The following is a 21,418-nucleotide window of genomic DNA, read 5'->3' as shown; positions in this document are numbered from 1 at the left end:
TACAGCCTACCAGATTGTTCCATACATGCTCAGTCTAAAGATGTTCTGCCACAATAGCAAAATACAAATTCTTCACAAATCACAACTCTATCCCAAATGACCTTGTATGTTCTATGTTGCTTTTTTATTCTACCAAATGACTGACAGCTTTACAACAGAATTAATTTTATTTAAAAAACATCTGTCAAATCAGTACCCCCATGAAATGTTTAGAAACAGAAGTAACTATAGAAAGTAAACGTGCATACACTGCTTTTATTATTAATATTATGTTTGTTAGTTGAATGAAAACAAACAGTAGCTAAAAAGATTTCAAATGATAGAAAAACATATTTGGGTAAATTATGACACTTTTTTTGTGTATTCAGACAATAAAAATGTATTATATTTTTGCACCAACTGCAAATGCAAAGTTAACAACGAAATCAGGGAACTGAAGGTTAAAAGAAGCCTCAAATATATTTACTATTTTAAAATTTTAGACAAAGGAACTGAGATTAGGAAAAAAAAACCCAACATATACACCATAACAGTCTTTTTTTTTTTTAATGACTTCCAATTTTAATTCTTTTCTAAAAGCATTAGGACCCTTATTGTAGATTATGTATCATCTCCTCTTTGGCTATGAGGTGTGTAGTTTTGTTAACCAGAGACATCAATGAGTTCAGTTTCTGAGACCAGTCATTTAATAAATTATTTGGATCCTTGGGTCTCTGGAAGTTGATAATTCCTGCCAATCTGTCTACTTTAGCAAAGATGGTCTTGTTAACTACTAGATTTGAGAGAAAAGCTTCAGACTCCTATAAGAGAGAAAGACAAATTGGATTAAGACAGATAATTACAGACAATAAATAAAACTTAAGGAAACCATTTTCTAAACTCTTCATCCAAGAATATGCAGGGCTAAAAATTCATGAACAGTTAGCAACTGCTGAACTTCTGTAATAATGTACTTATATTACTGATACTTTAGGGAATGAATAGATTATGAGTCAACTCAGAGTCAGGGCTAAGTGTGAATTTGCCTGCCTACAAACTGAATACTGCTGATCTTGGGGAATGAGAGCCCACGAGAACTGTCAAGTTGGCCTACTCCTTTTCTACAATGTTCCCCCTTAAAAGGCAGTATGGTATAGCTAATTTGTTTCCAGAAATGCCTAGTTGGCATATATGCTCTGTTAATTGGCTACTATGTAGCCATAAGTAAGACACCTGACTTCCAAAGACTCTGGTGCACTGGCTCATCAATGAGAAGAGCTGAAGAATTAACCAAGTAGCAAATCTTCCAACTCTAACAACATTCCATGACTCTTCTCTATCAGCTGAACTGTCACAACTCCTTCTAATGACAGAGATCGCTTTTCGGGCCATTACTAAACGCTTCAGATAACTCCTTTCTCTTTGTGTGCTGTACATTTTGTCAGTGTGAAATGGAGACCTGAATATAACACTGCTCTGACAAGTCCTGGGACCTTTTCAGGTGAATTGCAGTCAACTCTTCCTCACTTATTTTATTTATGCAGTTAATTTTTGTGGAAACCTAAACATATGATATGTGTACTTTGGACTTCAAATTAATCAATGTAAAACTAACATATTTAAGTGAAGATTTTAACTAGCATAAATAATATTAATGTAACTATTACATAAACTCACTATTTAGCTCAAGGTAACTTGGAAAACTTTCTATTACCCAAACATAAAATTAAATAATAAAATAATGGATTTTCTCATTCAATTTTTACAAACCAATCGATATTCAAAATGAATGGCTACAAATAACTCAAACAATAATGCTTACTACTTACATCAACAGATAGATCCAGAAGTTGCGCCATCCTTTTCATTGTTATCCGAGTATAATACTTGGCCATTATTCTAATATTCTGGGGAAAGAAGAGAGGGCAGGGAAAATACATAACATTTGTCAGTAAGGCTAAAGTCCATTTATTTTCATATCCAAATAAGTTTATTTAAAACATCAGACTCAGAGCCTTTCTTTTTCTATAGCCCAACAAAGCTAGTTCTAAACTGCAATAACAAGACTAAATACTTAGATATTTTGACTTCTGTAGTTATTTATGAATTATGAGTACTCTACACAACTCCTTAAATATATAGTCAATATATGCTTGTGTTAACTACATTAGTAGTTAAAATTATAAATGTACTACAATATTTTTGCTAAATGCAAGAATCTAAAGTTAAGCTTTTCTAAAACACAAATATTTTAAAGGCTAAAATTTAAAAATGACTGGAGATCATCTCACAACACTTATCACTTTACTATCCTTCCAACCACTTAAAGGTAACTTCAAATTAAATTTCCTAAATTTCACTGGATGTGGTGCTGAAGTTAGACATAGAGACTCCTGTTTTTTGAAATGAGGTCTTGCTATATATCACTGAGGCTGATCTTGAACTCCTGGGCTCAAGAGATCCTCTCAGCTTATCTTCCCAAGGACCTGGAATTACCCTGTACTATTCTCAATGTTAACATTATTAACAAAACAGCACTCACAAGGAAAAATTGGGAACAGTTGGGAGAAAAATGAACTCATCTTTGAAGAAGCTGTACCTCCTCCTGCCTCTATTGGGGCTGATGGCAACACCAACCTATCACAAAGCCTCAGAAGCATTCTACTCTCTTTTCTTTCATCCTTTAAATCTAATCTTTCCCTTCATCTTTTAAATCTAATCAATAACTGCATTCTATTGATTTCCTTCCTTAAAACAACTCCATTCCATGCACTCTTCTTCAATCCCTTGGCTACTACCTTAATCCAAGTCCATATAGCCACTCACTTAACTAGTCTTCTCATCTCTAGTCATAATTATATATCTCTCCAAATCCATTCTCCATACTCACTCCCACAGGGAACTCTGTATTAATAAATACAAGCCTAGAAATTATCCTTAGTTAAAAGTTTTCACTACTGGGGTGTACAAAATCTGTTATGACCCAGATCCTTTCTATAGCTCCAATTTTTCTTGGCATTCTCTAAGTTACCTGATGGCTTGTGCTTCCATGCCCTTGCTCAGATTACCTTCCTTTGTCCTACTCCTCTTACAAAGCTCTCACCTCACTCATCAATTCCTACATATCTAGCCTGACCATTCCTCCAGGTAGAACCAATCAACTCTCTCCTTATGCCTCACTCTACTCTCTATACACTGAACCAAAATAATATCTCCAATACTTTTTATTTGTAAACACACTTTTGCTATGATATTTAAGCTTCTTGAAGGTAAGGATCATGTCTTATTTGCCCATGTGCCTCAGCACTCTGTACAGTGTCTGGCCACAGAAGGCTCACAATAAATGTTTGTTACGTAAATGAATGAATGTTGACATAATTCAGTTTATAGTGATACTAAGAAGATCAAAGTTCAGGTATAAGACATGTGACCCGCTCCAAGACTAGCAAGTAAGTATCAGACAGAAATAACATCCTCGCCCCATTCTTAGAAAATTCCATTGGGTTTATATGCTAGAAGATTTTGGATTTTTGAGAGGTCCTCTCAAAATGAAGCATGTTAAAATATAATTATCTTTTCTGAAAAGCCAAAAATAGTAAAATAAAGGCAAGATGGGAGAGATAAATTCTGATATGCTTTGAGAAATTTAGAGTAAATATCTGAACACCAAATTTACATCATTACTACATTGAGCATAAAAAAAATCTTAATGTGAAGAATTAAAGATATCACATCTGAAAGAAACATCTGATTATCAAACTTGAAAAACAGTTTATAGTTTATGCTCCAATTTGTTAAAGTTTAATCCTAAGATAATCCTAAAAAGTAAATTCACTAGTAAAGGCTAAAACAAAAATTATACTCTATCATGCCAGATTCTTACATGTTCAACAACTCTGTTCTTCAAGTCTTTCCACCTTTTTTCACCTTCTTCTGTAGAACCAAAAACATCAGTTGCAGGACTCTCAAGGGAACCTTTTCTTAATTCCATTCCATAGTCCTCAACAAGTGTGGACCAACGCATCAACTCCATTGTGGTAAAAAGCTTTAAAAGATCCCTGTAAATTGTAATACAACTTAATATACCAAATCTATAAAAATTAAGTATTAACTAATATAATACCAAATTTAAAAAATGAAGTTTTAATTAGTTTTTATTTAGAACGAAACACAATTTGATTATTTATTTTACCAACTTTACTACCATTGTTTCCACTTTGATTCATTGACTGAGACAGACTCTAGAATTAGAAACCCAGGTGGAGTGCAGTGGTGTCATCATAGCTCACTGCAACCTCAAATTCCTAGACTCACGTGATCCTCCTGCCTTAGCCTCCTGGGTAGCTGGGACTACAGGTGTGTGCTGCCATAGCTGGCTAATTTTTTCTATTTTTGGTAGAGATGGGGTCTTGCTCTTGCTCAGGCTGGTCTCAAACTCCTGACCTCAAGTGATCCTCCTGTCTTGGCCTTCTGGAGTGCTAGGATTACAGGCATGGGCCTCCGCACCAGGCTCCACGTTAATTCTGAATAGAGCATTTCCCTACTTAACATCTGCTGTCTCCTTTACTGTATTTGTCAATCTTTGGAATAACTGGCTGTAAACATACTAATGAAACAAATTTTAAAAAAGCACTTAAAAAATAAAAGCCCCTTGTATTTATGAGGAAGCAAGTCTGTTTTACATAACAGATATTCAGAAGTATTTATTTCCAAAATCACAAAGCCCCAAACTACTGGTGATAAAACTTTATAAAATGGTTAATCAAAAGCTGCTAAAGTAAGCTTGATATAAAACTTCTACTCGATAAGTAGTTTAGAATAAAGCATGCTATAATCCCATTAATTTATAATGCAATGCTAACAAACATTTCACCACTTTATTATCTCCGATTTTATTCTCTAATACAATCTATTAGCAACCAATGAAGAAGTATACACTTAGGCTAATCAATTTTCTTTCAAAATAGTGTTTCCACTGAGATATACTATGCTAATTTCAAAAGTACTTACTTATATTTGGGAATTTCTTCTAACTTCTTGTCACCACTTATTCGGTGAACCAAATCTGACTGTTCATTGTCAAAAGGAGCCAGGATAACATAGAGCACAACACTCTTCAGAGCCTAAAAAAGTTGCATAATGCAACAAGTTGGTTACATGCAAGCACTAAAAACATAACGGAAATTTTGGCAAGAACTGGAAAGTCATGGAATAACTGTATATATTCATTTTTAATTTTGTACTCAAAAAGTCTTGGGGAAAAAAATCTTACTAGGCTGCCTTTTCATTGTGTCTTTCTGTGACACTTAGTTTCCATAAAACTATTATAGTAAATCTTTCAAAGTTAGCAGCATAAATGTGGAATATACACATAAGTACTTTAAAACAGTTTTTGTAAGATAACTCTCCGAGGTAATGCTGGGTGTTTACCTGCAACCTTTGTTAGCAGGGGACCTGCTGTACATGTTTTAAACAGTAAGCCTACATTACTTCAAAAGTGGTACCGACCCAATTAATCTGAATCAGTAAGGACATACTGAACATCACCACTGAATAGAAAGGAGAACCATACAATTTCATCTAATTACTGCAGTTACAATGATTTGAAAAGAAATAAAAAATGCTTATCCTTCTTCCCAGTAAGTATCAATGTCGATTATAAGAATATATTCTCACCTGTTGCCACTTTTCACTTTCTGCCTGTATACAGGGAGTATCATATATTGCTCTGTAGTGCTTGCAAATAGACAGATAGGATCCCTCATGTTGATCCAGCTGAATCATTAAATTATAGTATTTTAACTTTAATTTCTGCAAAAAAGTCAATAATATAAATTGGAGTTTATGGTTTTTATTCAAATGCTTTCAAAGTAAACATGTAGTCAGAGAGATGCTCACCTCTGTGTTTTCTTCCTGGAAAAATTTGGTGTTAATTTTCTTGCTGATGATTTGTGTCCGAATATAATCTTTCACAGCTAGGCAGAGCCTCATTTGCTCCAAAATAAACTCCACCCGCTCTTTCTTCTCCATTGACCCATAGGTTTCCACCTAGCAGAGTAATTCCCCAAATAAGTTTATAATAGTAATTTTTGTGAATTGCAACAAAATCAGATATTAAAATATTCACTCTTCTTAAATAACAAGACCATTCATGCACATAGGGAAAGTGATGACAATTATATTAAAAGATAGTTACCTCTAGGAAATTATAATTGCAAATGGATTTTTTTCCTTTTGGTATAAAGCTCTATGAATTTGAGCACATGTATTGACTTGGGTAACTATCACAATGAAGATACAGTTCTATCACCCCCCAAAACTCCCTCATGCTACCCTTTTATAGTCACACATTTCCACCACTCAAACGCCCTCATAAGACAACCAGTGATCTGTTCTCCATCACTACAGATTTGTCTTTTCAAGAATGGGCGCGGTAGCTCATGCCTGTGATCCTAGCACTCTGGGAGGCCGAGGCGGGAGGATCGCTAGAGGTCAGGTGTTCAAGACCAGCCTGAGCAAGAGCGAGACCCCCTCTCTACTAAAAAATAGAAAGAAATTAACCGGACAACTAAAAATATATAGAAAAAATTAGCTGGGCACGGTGGCGCATGCCTGTAGTCCCAGCTACTAGGGAGGCTGAGGCAGGAGGACTGCTTGAGCCTAGGAGTTTGAGGTTGCTGTGAGCTAGGTTGATGCCACGGCACTCTAGCCCAGGCAACAGAGTGAGACTCTGTCTCAAAAAAAAAAAGGAATGTCAAATACAGTATGTACTCTTTTAAGACAACTCTTCCATGGACTGGGGTGGGAGGAAGTGATGCGAGGACTGAAACCAGGCCACAGTCCCCGGGGTTGGGGACCAAAGAAGTAATTTTGAAATTACAATTTCAAATATGAAAACAGATGCCATTCACAGGCTTTCATACAAAATCTAAAACGCTTCTCGTCCCAAGCACTTAGAAAATGGGATACTCAACCCTGTATTTCCACAAGAAAATACTACGGACTAAACTTACAAACTTCAAAATGCAACACTTTACCTGTAACTCTTGTAATATGGAGGCTGCCTCTTTTACATCACCATTTTGTTCTTTTATAGTTGCTAATGTTTTAGTCAGTCGAGCACGCTCAATTTCAACATAAATCTACAAACAAGAGAAATTTAAAATTATCAAAATTTCTGTAGAAATGTGTTAAAATTTAAAAGGTAGAATTGAACAATTCTTCAAACTAGGTACAAAGAGTATTTATCTTGCAGCTATTGTGCATCTTACCCTGTGTACAAATAGAACTGTGAGACATTTTACATTTCACAAATATAGCCATAATTTTTAAGAAAATCTCCCTACCAACCTTGCCCATATTTTGCAACTTTGCTTTGAGAATCTAAATGTGAAATTACTATTTAATAAATAACAGGACCACAAGCTACATAAATGACAAAGAAAATGGAAAGTGTCTTTTGATTACTTGAAAAATAACACATTTTTTGTTACAAAGAGTATATGTAGTCCAACACGTATAATTCAACCAATACTCCAAATCTGACATATCTTAAATATAAAGCTATTTTCTTTAAAATTATCTAATCTTGCTAAGTATTAAAGTGGATAGCATTTTTATAGCTATAAGTAATGTTAGTGGATTTATAATGTCCAAAAAATTAAATATTAAAAACATAACTACAGTATAATCTAATGAGTCTAGGGAATGAATGTTTATGCTTAGGTTTGCTCACCCCTCAGCCTTTCTTCTGCAGCAACCCCTTCCCCACCTTACCCCTCAAAACCTTAATTTCCAATAATATCAAATTACTTACAGTTTCCTAAATATATCATGTGTTTCTTATTTTGGTATCTTTGTATATAATCTCCCTTATGTCTAAAATGGCCTCTCCACACCCCTGGCCTTGTAGAATTTTTATTCATTCTTAAAAAGCCACATATAAATTTGGGATAAGATCACTAATTCCTAGAAAAACCTGGATATACCAAGACTGTCACTATTTAAATATATTCATTTGTATATGGGAAGATACTAGGAGATGTACAAAGGTAATATTGGTTGAATTAAAGTGATGACACTTTGTGTATTTCTTAAAAAAATACACATACACACATACTCATAAAATGTCTAAATACACAAGTATCTCTGAACACACAAACGACAGTACTTATCACTGTGAGTTGTGTCAACAGAAAACTCACCTTTCCTTCTGTAACCATTCGTAGAGTATCAATTAATCGAAGTTTGATTGGAAGGTCTGTGATTTCCTCAACATAAGTACAGCACTGTTGAACCATTTTTGCAACAGCCTAAAATATTAAAAACTGTTCATAAGTAAAATTAATTCCTCATGCAGGAAAAAATGTACTTTATTGAAGGAGGAGCTATGGTCAAAGTTGGTCCTCCCAAGCAACTCTATTGATATGCCCATAAAGATCAAAGAACATCAAAATCTCCCTGTTAGCTAAGAAGTACTGAATATGCAGTAACACATCAATAAAGGTTAGGAAACACTCAGACGAAAAGATGTAGGCAAGTAGAAAAGCACGGAAGAAATGGCAGCAAACTAAAAAGGAAAAAAGAGAAGAGAAAGCAGAATTCCACAGTGGCTGGAAGCCGGGACCGGCAGATCCTGTGATTTAGGAGAAAGGAGGCAGTGGCAGAGGCAAAGGGCTCAACAGTTCCCTCATCTGGGTGGGAAGAGCAGCCACAGTCATCCATTTGCACTTCAGTAAAACATGACACAAGAGATTCTTTGCCCTCAGTTTCCTCATAGGTGATATAAGGGGTTGGACACTACATTCTCTCCAGCTCTAACATTCCAAGACTTAGGTCATGGATCGGCAAACATTTTCTGTAAACTTTTGCAAATATTTACAAAGTAAATATTTTGGATTTTGTGGGCCATATAGTCTCTGTGGCAAGTATTCAATTCTGCTTTTGTAACTCAAAGCTGTCAGACAATATATAAACAAATGGGCATGGCTGTGTTCCAATAACTTTATTTACAAAAATAGGTGGCAGGTAAGATTTGATCTGTGGCCAATCATTTGCCAACCCCAAATGTGGATTTTTAAATAGAATACCATAATTATTGATAATAATAATTAGGACCCCGCATCATCAAGAAAATGTTGAATTACATTAAATATATTGTGGTTAAGATGGCAGAAAAGTAAACAGCCTATCTTGGAACAATTTCCATGAAAAACATTTAATGTTTAAGTAGTTCAGGTGAAACTTTTAACTATCTGAAAAATGGGCTGTTCAGAGATCCAGGGGTTCCAGGAAGCTCAGGTTTTATTGTAAAACATAACTCTTTCAGTAAGTGCAAAGCCCTAGGACATCTAGTTATCTCACAAAATACATGATCCCTCTAAAATTAATTATAATCATGATTTCTAGAAGAGCACACAACCTGATAATTTGAAAAGCTGTGCAAAAAATTTTACGTTAACAGAAATCAGAGGGAGGGGGAAAAACCTAAAACAACTACAGTACTCCCCCCATACTGTGGTTTCACTTTCTGTGGTTTCAGTTACTCAAGGTCCACTACAGTCCAAAAATGATATAAACAATCTGTAAGTTTTAAATTGTAGGCCATCCTGAGTAAGGATGAAATTTTATGCCATCCAACCATCCCTTGGTCCAGTGTCTCCATGCTGTCTGTTACCACCCCTAGTCACTTAGGAGCCATCTTGGTTATCAGATCGACTGTCTTTGTAACACAGTGTTTGTGTTCAAGTCACCCTTATTTTACTTCATAATGGCCCCAAAGCACAATACTAGTGATGCTGGCAATTTGGATATGCCAAAGAGAAGCCAAAAAGTGCTTCTTTTAAGTGAAAAGGTGAAAAGAGTTCTTGACTTAGAAAAAACATAGTGTGTATAGGGTTCAGTGCTACCCAAGGTTTCAGGTCTCCACTGGGGGTTTTGGGATGTATCCCCTGCAGATAAGAGGGAACTACTGTACATTAATACTGTGATGAGAAGTGAACATACTGCTGCTTCTGAAAAAAATATAGGTAAGCCATTAGAGAAGTTATAGTTGGAGAGACACCCTGGGTTCAAAGCAACAGTGAACAGAAATCATTAATCTAAAGCAATCTAGAACAGGTTATATATTTAAAAAAAATTCCTAAGTCTACTTAGGCTAAAAAGAAAATAATCATGGAAAAGGACACAGACTTTTGAGTCCCTAAGCACATTCCATAGCTATGAAGAATATGTTATAGGGAAAAGAGCAACCCTGGTTCCAGCTCTGGTTGTCACTAGCCAGCTGTCAAATGGACTCAAATCCTCTTTCTCTAACCAGCCTTCCCTAATAAACCTAATCAAACACTTTCTCTTCCTCCTTTCATATTTCTTAGCATATTTCACCACTCTGAAATATGCTGTCATTTATTATATACTGCCTAATATAGGTGTGTAATTTTTCTGATGAATCTTAAGGATACTTGATACAGATGTGCTATGATTACTTGTGATTTATATTCTTTATGAAACGATAGGCTATTTGAGGGCAAAAGCTATAGGTTGCATGTTTCTTCACATTCCAAGAGCCTTTACATACAAATCTCAATTTCTTCATCTGAAAAGTAGGAATTAAACAGTCCCCCCTACTGGCTCTGAAATTTTATGACACTATGAAATTATTTATTACTTATTTAGAGACAGGGTCTTGCTATGTTGCCTAGAGTGCAGTGCAGCAGCTATTCACAGGCACAATCTTAGTGCGCTACAGCCTTGAACTCCTGGGCTCAAACGATCCTCCTTCTTTAGCCTCCCAAGTAGCTGGAACCATGCCTGGCTGATTTTTAAATTTTTTGTAGAGATGAGAGTCTCGCTACGTTGCTTAGGCTAGTCTCAAATTCCTGGCTCCTCTTGCCTCGGCCTCCCAAAGTGCTAGGATTATAGGTATGAGCCACTGTGCCCAAGACTTATAATTGTCCCACAGAGCTGCAGTCCCCAAACCCTTGGCCTCAAACTGGTATCAGTCTGTGGCCTCCTAGGAACTAGGCTGCACAGCAGGAGGTGAGGGGCAGGCCAATGAGCGAAGCTTCATCTGTATTTACAGCTGCTCCCCATCACTTGAATCACCATCTGCACTCCGCATCCTGTCAGATCAGCAGCTGCATTAGATACTCACAGGAGTGTGAACTCTACTGTAAACTGCGCACATGAGGGATTTAGGTTGCGTGCTCCTTATGAGAATCTAATGCCTGATGATCTGAGGTAGAACTGAGGCACTGATGCTAGCGCTGGGGAGCAGCTACAAATACAGATTATCATTAGCAGAGAGGTATGACTGCACAATAAATGTAATGCACTTGAATCATCCTGAAACCATGCCCCCCAACCCCACCCCACTCCCATCCATGGAAAAATTGTCTTGCATGAAACTGATCCCTAGTGCCAAAAAGGTTGGGGACTACTGCCATAGAGAGCAAGTCACTTAGAAAATCAGAGGAAGGGCCGGGCGCAGTGGCTCACGCCTGCAATCCTAGCACTCTGGGAGGCCGAGGCGGGTGGATCATTTGAGCTCAGGAGTTCGAGACCGGCCTGAGCAAGAGTGAGACCCCGTCTCTACTAAAAAAAAATAGAAATAAATTATATGGACAAGTAAAAAACAATATGTAAACAATTAGCTGGGCATGGTGGCACATGCCTGTAGTCCCAGCTACTTGGGAGGTTGAGGCAGGATTGCTTAAGCCCAGGAGTTTGACGTTGCTGTAAGCTAGGCTGACCCCACAGCACTCTAGCCTAGGCAACAGAGACTCTGACTCAAAAAAAATAAAAAAAATAAGAGATACGATTAAGTAAATTAGATTATCAACTTGATATATCATAATACAACCATTTAAAATAATAAAAATGAAGATGAAGAACAACATGGAAATAGAACAAAGCTGCATCAACACTCCAAATACAATTTTGTAAAAAATATGCAAATATATAAACACTAGAAGAAAAAACAGAAGTACAAACAGTTGTGTCATTATGAGAATGTGGGTAGAATTTTAAAACACCCTCTAGGATGTTGCAATGTTGATTTAACACATTTTAAACAGATTCATAGAATAGTTTTCTAAAAGTCCTATTTAAATGCTAATATATTTGTTTTTTGAGGAATCATGAACTCACTTGTTTTAACTGACTCCGCCTTTTTGACAAAAGCATTATATTTTCATTAAGTAAATCCCATTCTTTAGCCTCATAGCACATCTTCACTACTGCAACTAAGATACGGGATGTAGACACCATATCGGAAGCCTGTAAGAATGAAAATATATTGAAAGTTAATGGAACAATGTTAAATGAAACTAATGGTAATTGAGGTTTTCAGTATAAACTACTCACAGTTCGGGTCTGTTTTTCCAAAGAGAGAAGGGTTTCAATAACTTCCTGAAGTCTTCCTTCCTAAAACAAAAGATAAAAATGAACAATGAAAACAACACCACCACCACAAACCAAATAACTCATCTAAAATGAGACGTTCCTAACACAGAAAGCGAAAAATCAACACAGCCTACTCCAGAGGAAAAGGACCACCCTATAACTACTTTTGTTTTGTTTCTCTCCTTTTCATGACAGTGCTTGCTTCTCCAGTGGATTCCGTAAGTCAATGGTTCCCTACTTGGGGCCCACAAGTTATTTTTAACATTTGAAAATGCCTAGGAGAAACTGAACATACGACAACAATGATTTAATGCCTAAGAAAAACAAACAAATCTTTGTTTTGGATTCTAATTTATCAACTCAGTGTGGTAACACCTGTTTATCTTGTTCTACCCAGAGCCTCTAGCTGGTAGTCAGATGTGTCTTTGAAGGATAAAAATGGGAAAATGAATAATTTCTTTATAAAGTTGTTTTAACAAGTATTTTAAAACATGGAGTCTTGAGAAGAAATAAAAAGAATATTTTGTGCTAAAAAGGATAGGAAATGGTTTAATTTTTCCTTTTCTTTCTTTTTTTTTTTTTTTTGAGACAGAGTCTCCCTCTGTTGCCGCGGCTAGAGCATAGCAGAATATCATCATAGCTCACTGCAACCTTCAGCTCCTGGGCTCAGGAGGATAATCCTCCTGCCTCAGCCTCCTGAGTAGCTGCGACTACAGGCATGTGCCACCACATCCGGCTATTTTTTTCTATTTTTAGTAGAGACGGGGTCTCACTCTTGCTCAGGCTGGTCCCAAACTCCTGAGCTCAAGTGATCCTACCACTTCAGCCTCCCAGAGTGCTAGGATTACAGGCATGAGCCACCACGCCTGTCCCCCCTGTTTTAATTTTTTACTGACTTTAAAAACAAATTAGTAATCATGCTAAAAGGAAATGAGGACCACCCAGAATACCCATGCATGCTATACTGAAAGTCATGCTCTTAAGCAGACATTGATTCAACCAAAATACACCCTGTTTTGTCAACTGATAATAACCTCTTCATACCTCTACCTCACACGCAAAAAGAAAACATCCTCCCTGGAGCATACATTAAGAAATGAGAATAATAAAATTCAAATAATATAAACCTAAATGATAATACATCAGGACTAAAATAAGTCATCCTATTAGGAACTGCACATTTTGATAAAAATAAAACCAACTTACAGCAAAAAACTGCATTTATGTAAGATACTAATATTAATAACTATCATGCACACAACCCTGACAATAGTGGAAGTGACGAGAAGGGTTTTATTCAAAAATTGTTTTTCTAACCATAAAAATTTTTAACCTTAGTGACATTCTTGGATGGTACATGAGTACCATCCTTTCCTACTAATGAAAGAAACTAATTAAATAGCTTTTGAATTAAGGGCACAAATAATGTTTGGACTTTTTAGAATACTGCTGCCAGGATAACCTTTTTCTTTCAAAGAAACAAGATCTTGCTATGTTGCCCAGGCTGTTCGACTCTTGGCCTTAAGTGACCCTTCCACCTCAGCTTCCTGAGTAACTGGGACAACGGGCTGGGGCTACAGGTGCATACCACCATGCCCTGCTCTAAGATAACTTTGAAACTATGATTTTCTATGCAGTGCAGAATATGTATTGTATAACCACATCTGAACTTATTTTTTTTGTTTGTTTGTATGTATGTGTGTATGTATTTATTTATTTATTTTGAGACAGAGTCTCACTCTATTGCCCAAGCTAGAGTGCCGTGGCATCAGCCTAGCTCACAGCAACCTCAAACTCCTGGGCTCAAGCAATCCTCTTGCCTCAGCCTCCAGAGTAGCTGGGACCACAGCCATGCACCACCACGCCCGGCTAACTTTTTCTATTTTTAGTTGCCTGGCTAATTTTCTTTCTATTTTTAGTAGAGACAAGTCTCGCTCTTGCTGAGGCTGGTCTCAGACTCCTGAGGTCAAGTTATCCTCCTGCTTCGGCCTCCCAGAGTGCTAGGACTACAGGCCTGAGCCACCACACCCGGCCTGGAAGTACTTTAATTAAATCTGAAACATACAATTACTAGTATATTTTAACAATGTTTCCTATGCAAAGGAGAGCACCAGTTCTGCAAGTTCTAGAGGCTCATGTAGACAATAAATGCCAGCTAAATGTTCATCAGAGGAAAAGAACAATGAACAAATCTATAAATTCTCCAAAGTTCAAGGCTAATAAATCATAAAAAAATGAAAGAATCTTAGAACTAGAAAGATTGCTAGAGATTATTTAATTTAATCACCTCATTTTAGAGATTAAAAAGATGGTGGACCTAACAGTTTAAAAGACTTGCTCAGCCGCAAAAGGAGTCAGCAGAACCAGATCCCTGGACTCTTGCCTCAAGGTCCAAAGCTCCCTCCACACACTGAAGTGCTTCCTCTACCATACTGGTGTAAATCACACCTTTTGCTTTGATCAAAGTAATCTCCATATGGAAACAGTTTCTATATGGCAACAAAATCAAGTGAAAAAATAGTTAAAAGGTAAAATACTATTTACTGACAGTCATCTCCTGCCACATTTGCAATTATTATTATATTACTCATGCAACTATGGTCAACAGAGTATAGTTTAACATATGGCATTCTAATTTGGAAGCCTGGGTACTAAAGAGCTGCACGCTACCTGTGAGGGAATCACACACTGCTCTAGAGCCATGGTCTGCAGTATCAACAAGACATTAAATACCACGTTCTTGGAAAAGCATTCTTAGATAATTGCTCTCGAACATCAGTAGTCACTTAGCACCTCCTCCTTACCACTCAACCCTAGTGACAGTGCTCTGCAATCAACCCAAACTATATTCTGTTTTGATGTTTATTGTCTTTCTAATCTCACTAGGATGGAAACTATAAGAGCAAGGACCATGTCTGTATTGTTCACCATTGCAGCTCAGTGTGCTGCATCATGCCAAGCACATGATGATGCTTCTGTACATAATATGGTACATCCTTTATACCTTATATCAGTTATTAATGTACATATCTTACCTCCTAAGTGGTAAGTTCCTTTAAGACTAGATCCTTGTTTAATTGTTGCTTCCCTTTGCACCAATCTGCTCATAGCATGTATGAATGCAATGGCATTGACCTGAACTATTTAGTCAATCTTAATGGCTTAGAATTCCTGATTTGTACTGTCACAATAAGTAGGACATGACAAATTATATGGCTGACAATTTAGTGCTATGTGAGGGGCATTACCATCAAATTTACTAAATACAATTTCCAATTCTCAAATTATCCCACTTTTTTCTCCCAATCTTCCATTTTCAATCCCATGGCTAAACATCTTCCTTCTTCCTTTTCCTATCTATTCACACAGTTCCTAAAATTCCACCTCCTTGATGCTGCTTTTCAACTCAGGAGGAGCAAAATGGCTAGAGTTATCCAAAACCAACATGTGACTTCTGTGACTCATTTTCCTCATTAAAATAACCCTTGTAAACAAGCTAAATGACTAATGAGTTTGTTCAACATCAATACATGTTGGGAATCTATAAATTCTGTATGTTTGCTTCCTTTAAATCCTAAATGTATCCAATCTTACAGTGATTTGTTGAACAACCTAAACAAGTAAAAAAAAGGGCCGATAACAAGTTAGCACAAACAGTAGAAATTTAAAGCCAATCCAATACTTTTAAGTGACATATTTCTTAAAGGGGTCTTTTGTTGAGGCTGCTAACGATCAGTAAACTGTTTCGCATTTCACTTCCTCTTTATTTTTAATATTACCTTAAGAAGAGGCTGCAGGTGTCCAAAAGGAATGAAAAGACAGGCCAGGTGAGGTGGCCTCACACCTGTAACCCTAGCACTTTGGGAGGCGAGGTGGGAAGATTGCTTGAGCCAGGAGTTCAAGACCAGCCTGACCAACAAAGTGAGACCCCCATCTCTACAAAAAATAAAAAAATTAGCCAGGGCTACGCACCTGTAGCCCTAGCTACGGAGGAGGCTAAGGCAGGAGGATTGCTTAAGCCCAGGAGTTTGAGGTTGTAGTGAGTTATAATGACACCACTGCATTCTAGCCCGGGTGACAGAGTGAGAGACCCTGTCTCAAAAAAAAAAAAAAAGAGAGAGAGAGAGAGAAAGAAATGAAAAGACATTAAGAGGAAGGAGAACGGAAGGATATATCCAATTTTTAAAAATTTTTATTTTTAGAGATGGGGGTCTTGCTATGTTGCCCAGGCTGGCATAGAACTCCTAGCCTCAAGCAACCCTACCACCTCAATCTTCCCAGTAGGATACATTCAATTTGAGAATGTTAAGTAGTCCCCAAATAACCATGTGCCAAATATATCACAATAAAAACGGGAGTAGAAAACCCTCCGTGTATTAAGAACTGCTAAACACCATATCTTTACAGTTCAGAAAAGGGCCTCTTTAGATTAATTTTTAACTCCTTAATACAAGGTGAAGAGATAACCATCATCAAAAGATCTGGTATCACTTTTATTATCTCATTAACCTGATGCAAGGTCCTCACATACCAATCACAGAGGTGGTAGAATGGTTAAAAATAAAGGCTCGCAGCCAGTCTGCTTAGGTCTAAATCCCAGCTCTACTACCATATTACCTTAGGCAAGACACAAGCTCCCTGATCTTCAATTTTTCTCTTCAGTGAAGTGAGCATAATAACAGTACCAACCCTATAGCGTTGGTCTGAGGATTAAATCAATATCTATAAAGGTACGCCTGGAACATATGTACTACATCATCATAGTGTTAACATTTTAATAGAATTTACACAGCAATAAATATTAGTTATTACTGTTATTTGCTAGGTGGGTGTTAGGACACAGACATACAGATTCAAAAGACCTAGATTTGGCAATTTTACTACCCAAGTCTAGACTTCAGTCTGCCTTTTGAAGGCTTCTGCTATACGTGATTTTCTCACCTGAACTATTCTTATTAAGTCTTTATACAGATAATTTTTATCTCCAAGGGTGTTTCACATTAAAAATAAAAAATGTCTTAAGGAAATTAAGGACAGAATTGATAATCCCTTAAAGAGGTAGTAGGATGTTGCAAAAAAACAAAAAACAAAAAACATTATTCCTGTTGCCAAGAGACCTGTATTGGATAAACCACTTAAGCTGCCTGAACTTTAAGTTTTCTTAGAGGTAAAAGTAACAAAACTTCCTTCAGTTTTACTGATGGGCTCAAATTAAAAGAATGCATACTAACTAAAATGGTCCATATATTTCAATGTAGAAATGCAATATTAATGATTTCTTTTGTTTGGTAGAATGGTTAAAAAGTAATATGAAATGAACAATAAAAAGCAAAACAGAAAAACATTAAAAAAAAATTAACCAGGACTGTTGGACAACCATCAAATCTAAAAGTTGAAGTGGTCTATGTGTATCCAAAAAAAAGATTTTTTATACCCTCCCACCTCCCACCCCTCTCCCTGAACCACCCCCACTAAAAGTATCCACCCATACACCTTGTTTTGTTCAGCTGGCACAAAGGCTTAAAAAAAAAAAATCAGAATCCAAATGGCTTTCATTTTATCTAGTTTAACAGGCACCAAATTCTTTGTTTTAAACATTCCCATTACCCATTGAACACCTAAAAAAGCATCTGGCATTTGAGTTTGCAAGTCTTTTCAACTGTCTTGAACATAACAATGTCCTAAATAAAGACCACACATCCGATCAGCAGAACAATTATAGCAGTGAAGTCTTTTTTTCTTACTGGTCTATCAGCTATTTGAGGGCAAGAGCTTTGTCTAATAATCTTTATATTCCCCACAGTGTCTAGCACTAAGTCTTGCACACAGTGGGCTGCTATCAGAAGCAATTGGTAAATGGAAGACTTAGTTGTACTTCTCTAAGACAAACGATTTGTTTCTTCCTTATTGACACTATTATTCTGTGAATTCCAAAGTGGAGGATGAGAGGCTTACTTTGGGTATGTTTTGTTTGATCTGTATAGTATTGGCTCCAATAGTATTTTAAAACAGACTTGTGTCCAGTTTCTAAATATTAGGTATTTCATATAGAAATCTGTATTTCTGGTTTTTCCCTCAAATTAGCAGCACTGACAAGGCTCAGCCTTCATCCCCAATTGTCAAAGATGAACTGGAGGTGAAGAGTTGTTGCCTCCTTTTCCCGGGCAGGCGCTCAGAAGTTCAGGTTTTCATCACACTCAGCTCAGTAGGCAGGATAGCACGGTGGGTAAGAGCACAAGCTCTAAAATCGGTCTGCCTGGGTTTGCATCTTGGCTCCACCACTTTACTAGCTGTATGATCTTGGGGCATGTGACTCAACTTTTTCTGGCCTCACTTTCCTTGTCTGTAAAAGAAGAATAGTAATACCTATTGTATAGTGCTGAGATGAAGATCATATGAGTTAGTGCATGTAAGCAAAGTGCCTAGCACTGTGGAAGGTACTCAGTAAGTGTCAGCTATTGTTATCTGCCTGGCACCTTAGGCATTTGAGTTTTCGCACCCTTAAGTAACTGATAATGTTTCTTTACACTAGCTACTAGAAAGCTCAAAGATGAATTAATGGCTCCGCCTCAGCAAACATACTGAACCTAACTAAGAAATACGTTATCTATCAACTTTATTATCTTTCTCCACCATGGTTTTTGAAAAGGCTCCCCCCCCCATTTTTTGGGAGGGGAAGTAAAGTATTAAAAAGCTTTCCTTCTAAGAACTGAGATGCATCATTTGACACTTTTCTTGCCCGTGACTTTACTACACTGTAATGTACTTACAAATGGTACGTATGTCATTACTTCTCCAATTCCCTTTCCAGGAATGACTCCACCCCATTCCAATCTTACCAATTCTTCAAGGCTCAATGCAAATGTCAGCTTTTCTGTAAAACCTTCTCTCATCTCACCATTAAGAGCGCACAGCTTCCTTCTCTGTGTTCCAGTAACACTTTACACTTATATGGCATTCACCACCATGCATGACTTCACTAATTCGTTATGAACATCAACTCCTGAAGGACAGGGGTTCTTTGTTAAACATCTTTGTACTATCACTTTCCTGCCCCTTCTCCCGGCCAAAGACTAGGTACATCGCCGTCATTCACAAACGATGTAACGACATAAATTGATTCGGCAACAGCAATAGAACTAAACTCTGATCTAGCCTGAATACCGAAGCGGCCTTAAGTCCTAGAAAATACCACGGTAAACTTTACTTAAATAGCACCCCAAAAAGGGCAAAAAGCAACACTGGGCCCCAAATCTATGGGGAGGAAGTGACCACCTGTCTTGGGGAGGGTCTGGGAAAGTACATGCAGGAGCGCACTCCGCAGCCCTAGCTGGACAGACCAGGCGGCTCCCACTCATGCAGACTCAACCGAGGCTGGACAAGCAAAGGGGGAATATACGCTTCGGCTCACAGGCTCCCTGAGGCCTAAGCGGGCTGTGCGCCGTGACTCAGCCCCTGGCGCCCGCCAACAGTCATCCTCCGGCCTTCCCTCACCTTGGCCAGCTTCTCGCACTCGGGCAGGCGCTGATCCACTGTAGCGCTGTAGTCCACTTCCATCTTGACGATGCGCCCGTCAGCCCGCTCCGAGCCGCCGTCCGCCATGGTCCCTGCTTGAGCGTCCCTGCCTGTGCCCCTGCTTTGGCCACCACTCGTCACCCACACCGGAAGCCGCCCGCGCACCCGCTCAGGCAGCGCGTCGGGAGCCCGCGCGAAGGACCCCTCGAGGTCCCCGGTGCTGGCCGCCAGTCAGGCACCGCCGCGGACAGCCTGAGGGCGGGGCGCCGGGCGCGGGGTGGGGCTCGCCGCTCGTCTCTTCCGCCAGTGTCGGATTTTGTCGTTGCTCACGTCAGACTTTTCATCTAAAATTTGCGGTGACAAAAGTGAGTGTCATATAATAGGTCATCCCATATATTCTTACACTCCTGCTTCGAAAAATGGTTTCTCAGAACCGTGGGCAAGTCGCTTAACTTTTCTTGGATCTCGGTTTTCTCATCTCCACATGAGGCTGAAGCAAACCTTAATAAAGTTTTGAGGTTTTGTCTGGTTGAGGATCTTGGTGGCTTAACCTGGGGGATCTCTGAAAGCTCATAGGGGAAGATGTGACAGCGGCTCAGTAATTTAACAAGCAAAGTACTTTTGTTTCGTTTTTAGTGTAATCCACTGCGTTGGTAAGAAGAATCATTTTTTTCTTTTCTTTTTGAGACAGAGTCTCGCTGTGTTGCCCGGGCTAGAGTGCCGTGGCGTCAGCCTAGCTCACAGCAACCTCTAACTCCTGGGCTCAAGCAATCCTACTGCCTCAGCCTCCCGAGTAGCTGAGACTACAGGCATGCGCCACCATGCCCGGCTAACTTTTTCTATATATTTTTAGTTGTCCAGTTAATTTCTTTCTATTTTTAGTAGAGATGGAGTCTCACTCTTGCTCAGGCTGGTCTCGAACTCCTGAGCTCAAGCCATCCTCCCACTTCGGCCTCCCAGAGTGTTAGGATTACAGGTGTGAGCCACGGCGCCTGACCGGTAAGAAGAATCTTTAGAAAGACGTTTAATTTGTTATTCCTGTAGGACTCTGGTGAGCATCAGACAAGATCTCATACGTGAGACAATTTCAATTCTTGACTGTACAAATTTTATCATCATCCATATCATCTGAGTTTCTATAAAATAGCTTAGGATACTAAAAAAAGCTTAGGATCCTTGAAAATGGGAATGAGGTGTATGGTTTGCGCATATGGTGAACAGTAGCCTGGAGAGCAAGCAGGAAATCTTGGAGTGGTCTGTCATGTTAATAGTTCTCAATTTAATTAGTGCCAATATCCTTTATATTAATATATCCTGAGTAGACCTGTTTTTATTAAACTGTTCTGCAATGAAAATCATGGAAAATATAAGCCATCTACAAACAAAACAAGATAATATCCTAGCTGCATTGAAAAGGAGAAACAAATTTTTTTAAAAATAGCAAAATATATATTTCTAGGTCAGGCGCAGTCGGTGGCTCATGCCTGTAATCCTAGCACTTTGGGAGACCAAAGTGGGAGGA

The 21,418-nt window shown here is 38.0% G+C and overlaps 1 protein-coding gene across 1 annotated transcript; it reads right to left on the bottom strand.

The window, feature by feature from the left end:
* Nucleotides 1-241: 241 nt before the first annotated feature.
* PSMD12 (proteasome 26S subunit, non-ATPase 12) lies at nt 242-20,085 on the bottom strand. Its single transcript, XM_045569481.1, has 11 exons — nt 19,876-20,085; nt 12,343-12,402; nt 12,127-12,255; nt 8,184-8,291; nt 7,017-7,121; nt 5,878-6,027; nt 5,656-5,790; nt 4,990-5,102; nt 3,863-4,037; nt 1,809-1,886; nt 242-800 (listed from the first exon to the last, which is right to left on the bottom strand). The coding sequence occupies exons 1-11, from the start codon at nt 19,981-19,983 to the stop codon at nt 591-593; spliced, it is 1,371 nt and encodes a 456-aa protein (XP_045425437.1). The 5' UTR covers nt 19,984-20,085; the 3' UTR covers nt 242-590.
* Between the last annotated feature and the right edge of the window lie 1,333 nt (nt 20,086-21,418).

This window comes from Lemur catta, chromosome 15, assembly GCF_020740605.2.
Source record: "Lemur catta isolate mLemCat1 chromosome 15, mLemCat1.pri, whole genome shotgun sequence".
NCBI classification, from domain to species: Eukaryota; Metazoa; Chordata; class Mammalia; order Primates; family Lemuridae; genus Lemur; species Lemur catta.
The sequence above is the reverse complement of the archived record's forward strand: the minus strand, read 5'-3'. Positions and strand labels throughout refer to the sequence as shown.

Bases quoted from the DNA above. Each gene is read 5' to 3' on its own strand.
- PSMD12 (XM_045569481.1), bottom strand. From the start codon at position 19,983: ATGGCGGACGGCGGCTCGGAGCGGGCTGACGGGCGCATCGTCAAGATG. The intron at 8,292-12,126 runs GTGAGTTCATGA...TTAATATTTTAG, and splicing joins GGCGGAGTCAGTTAAAACAA to GCTGTTGCAAAAATGGTTCA. The intron at 1,887-3,862 runs GTAAGAATCTGG...TTCTTTCCCCAG, and splicing joins AGAACAGAGTTGTTGAACAT to AATATTAGAATAATGGCCAA.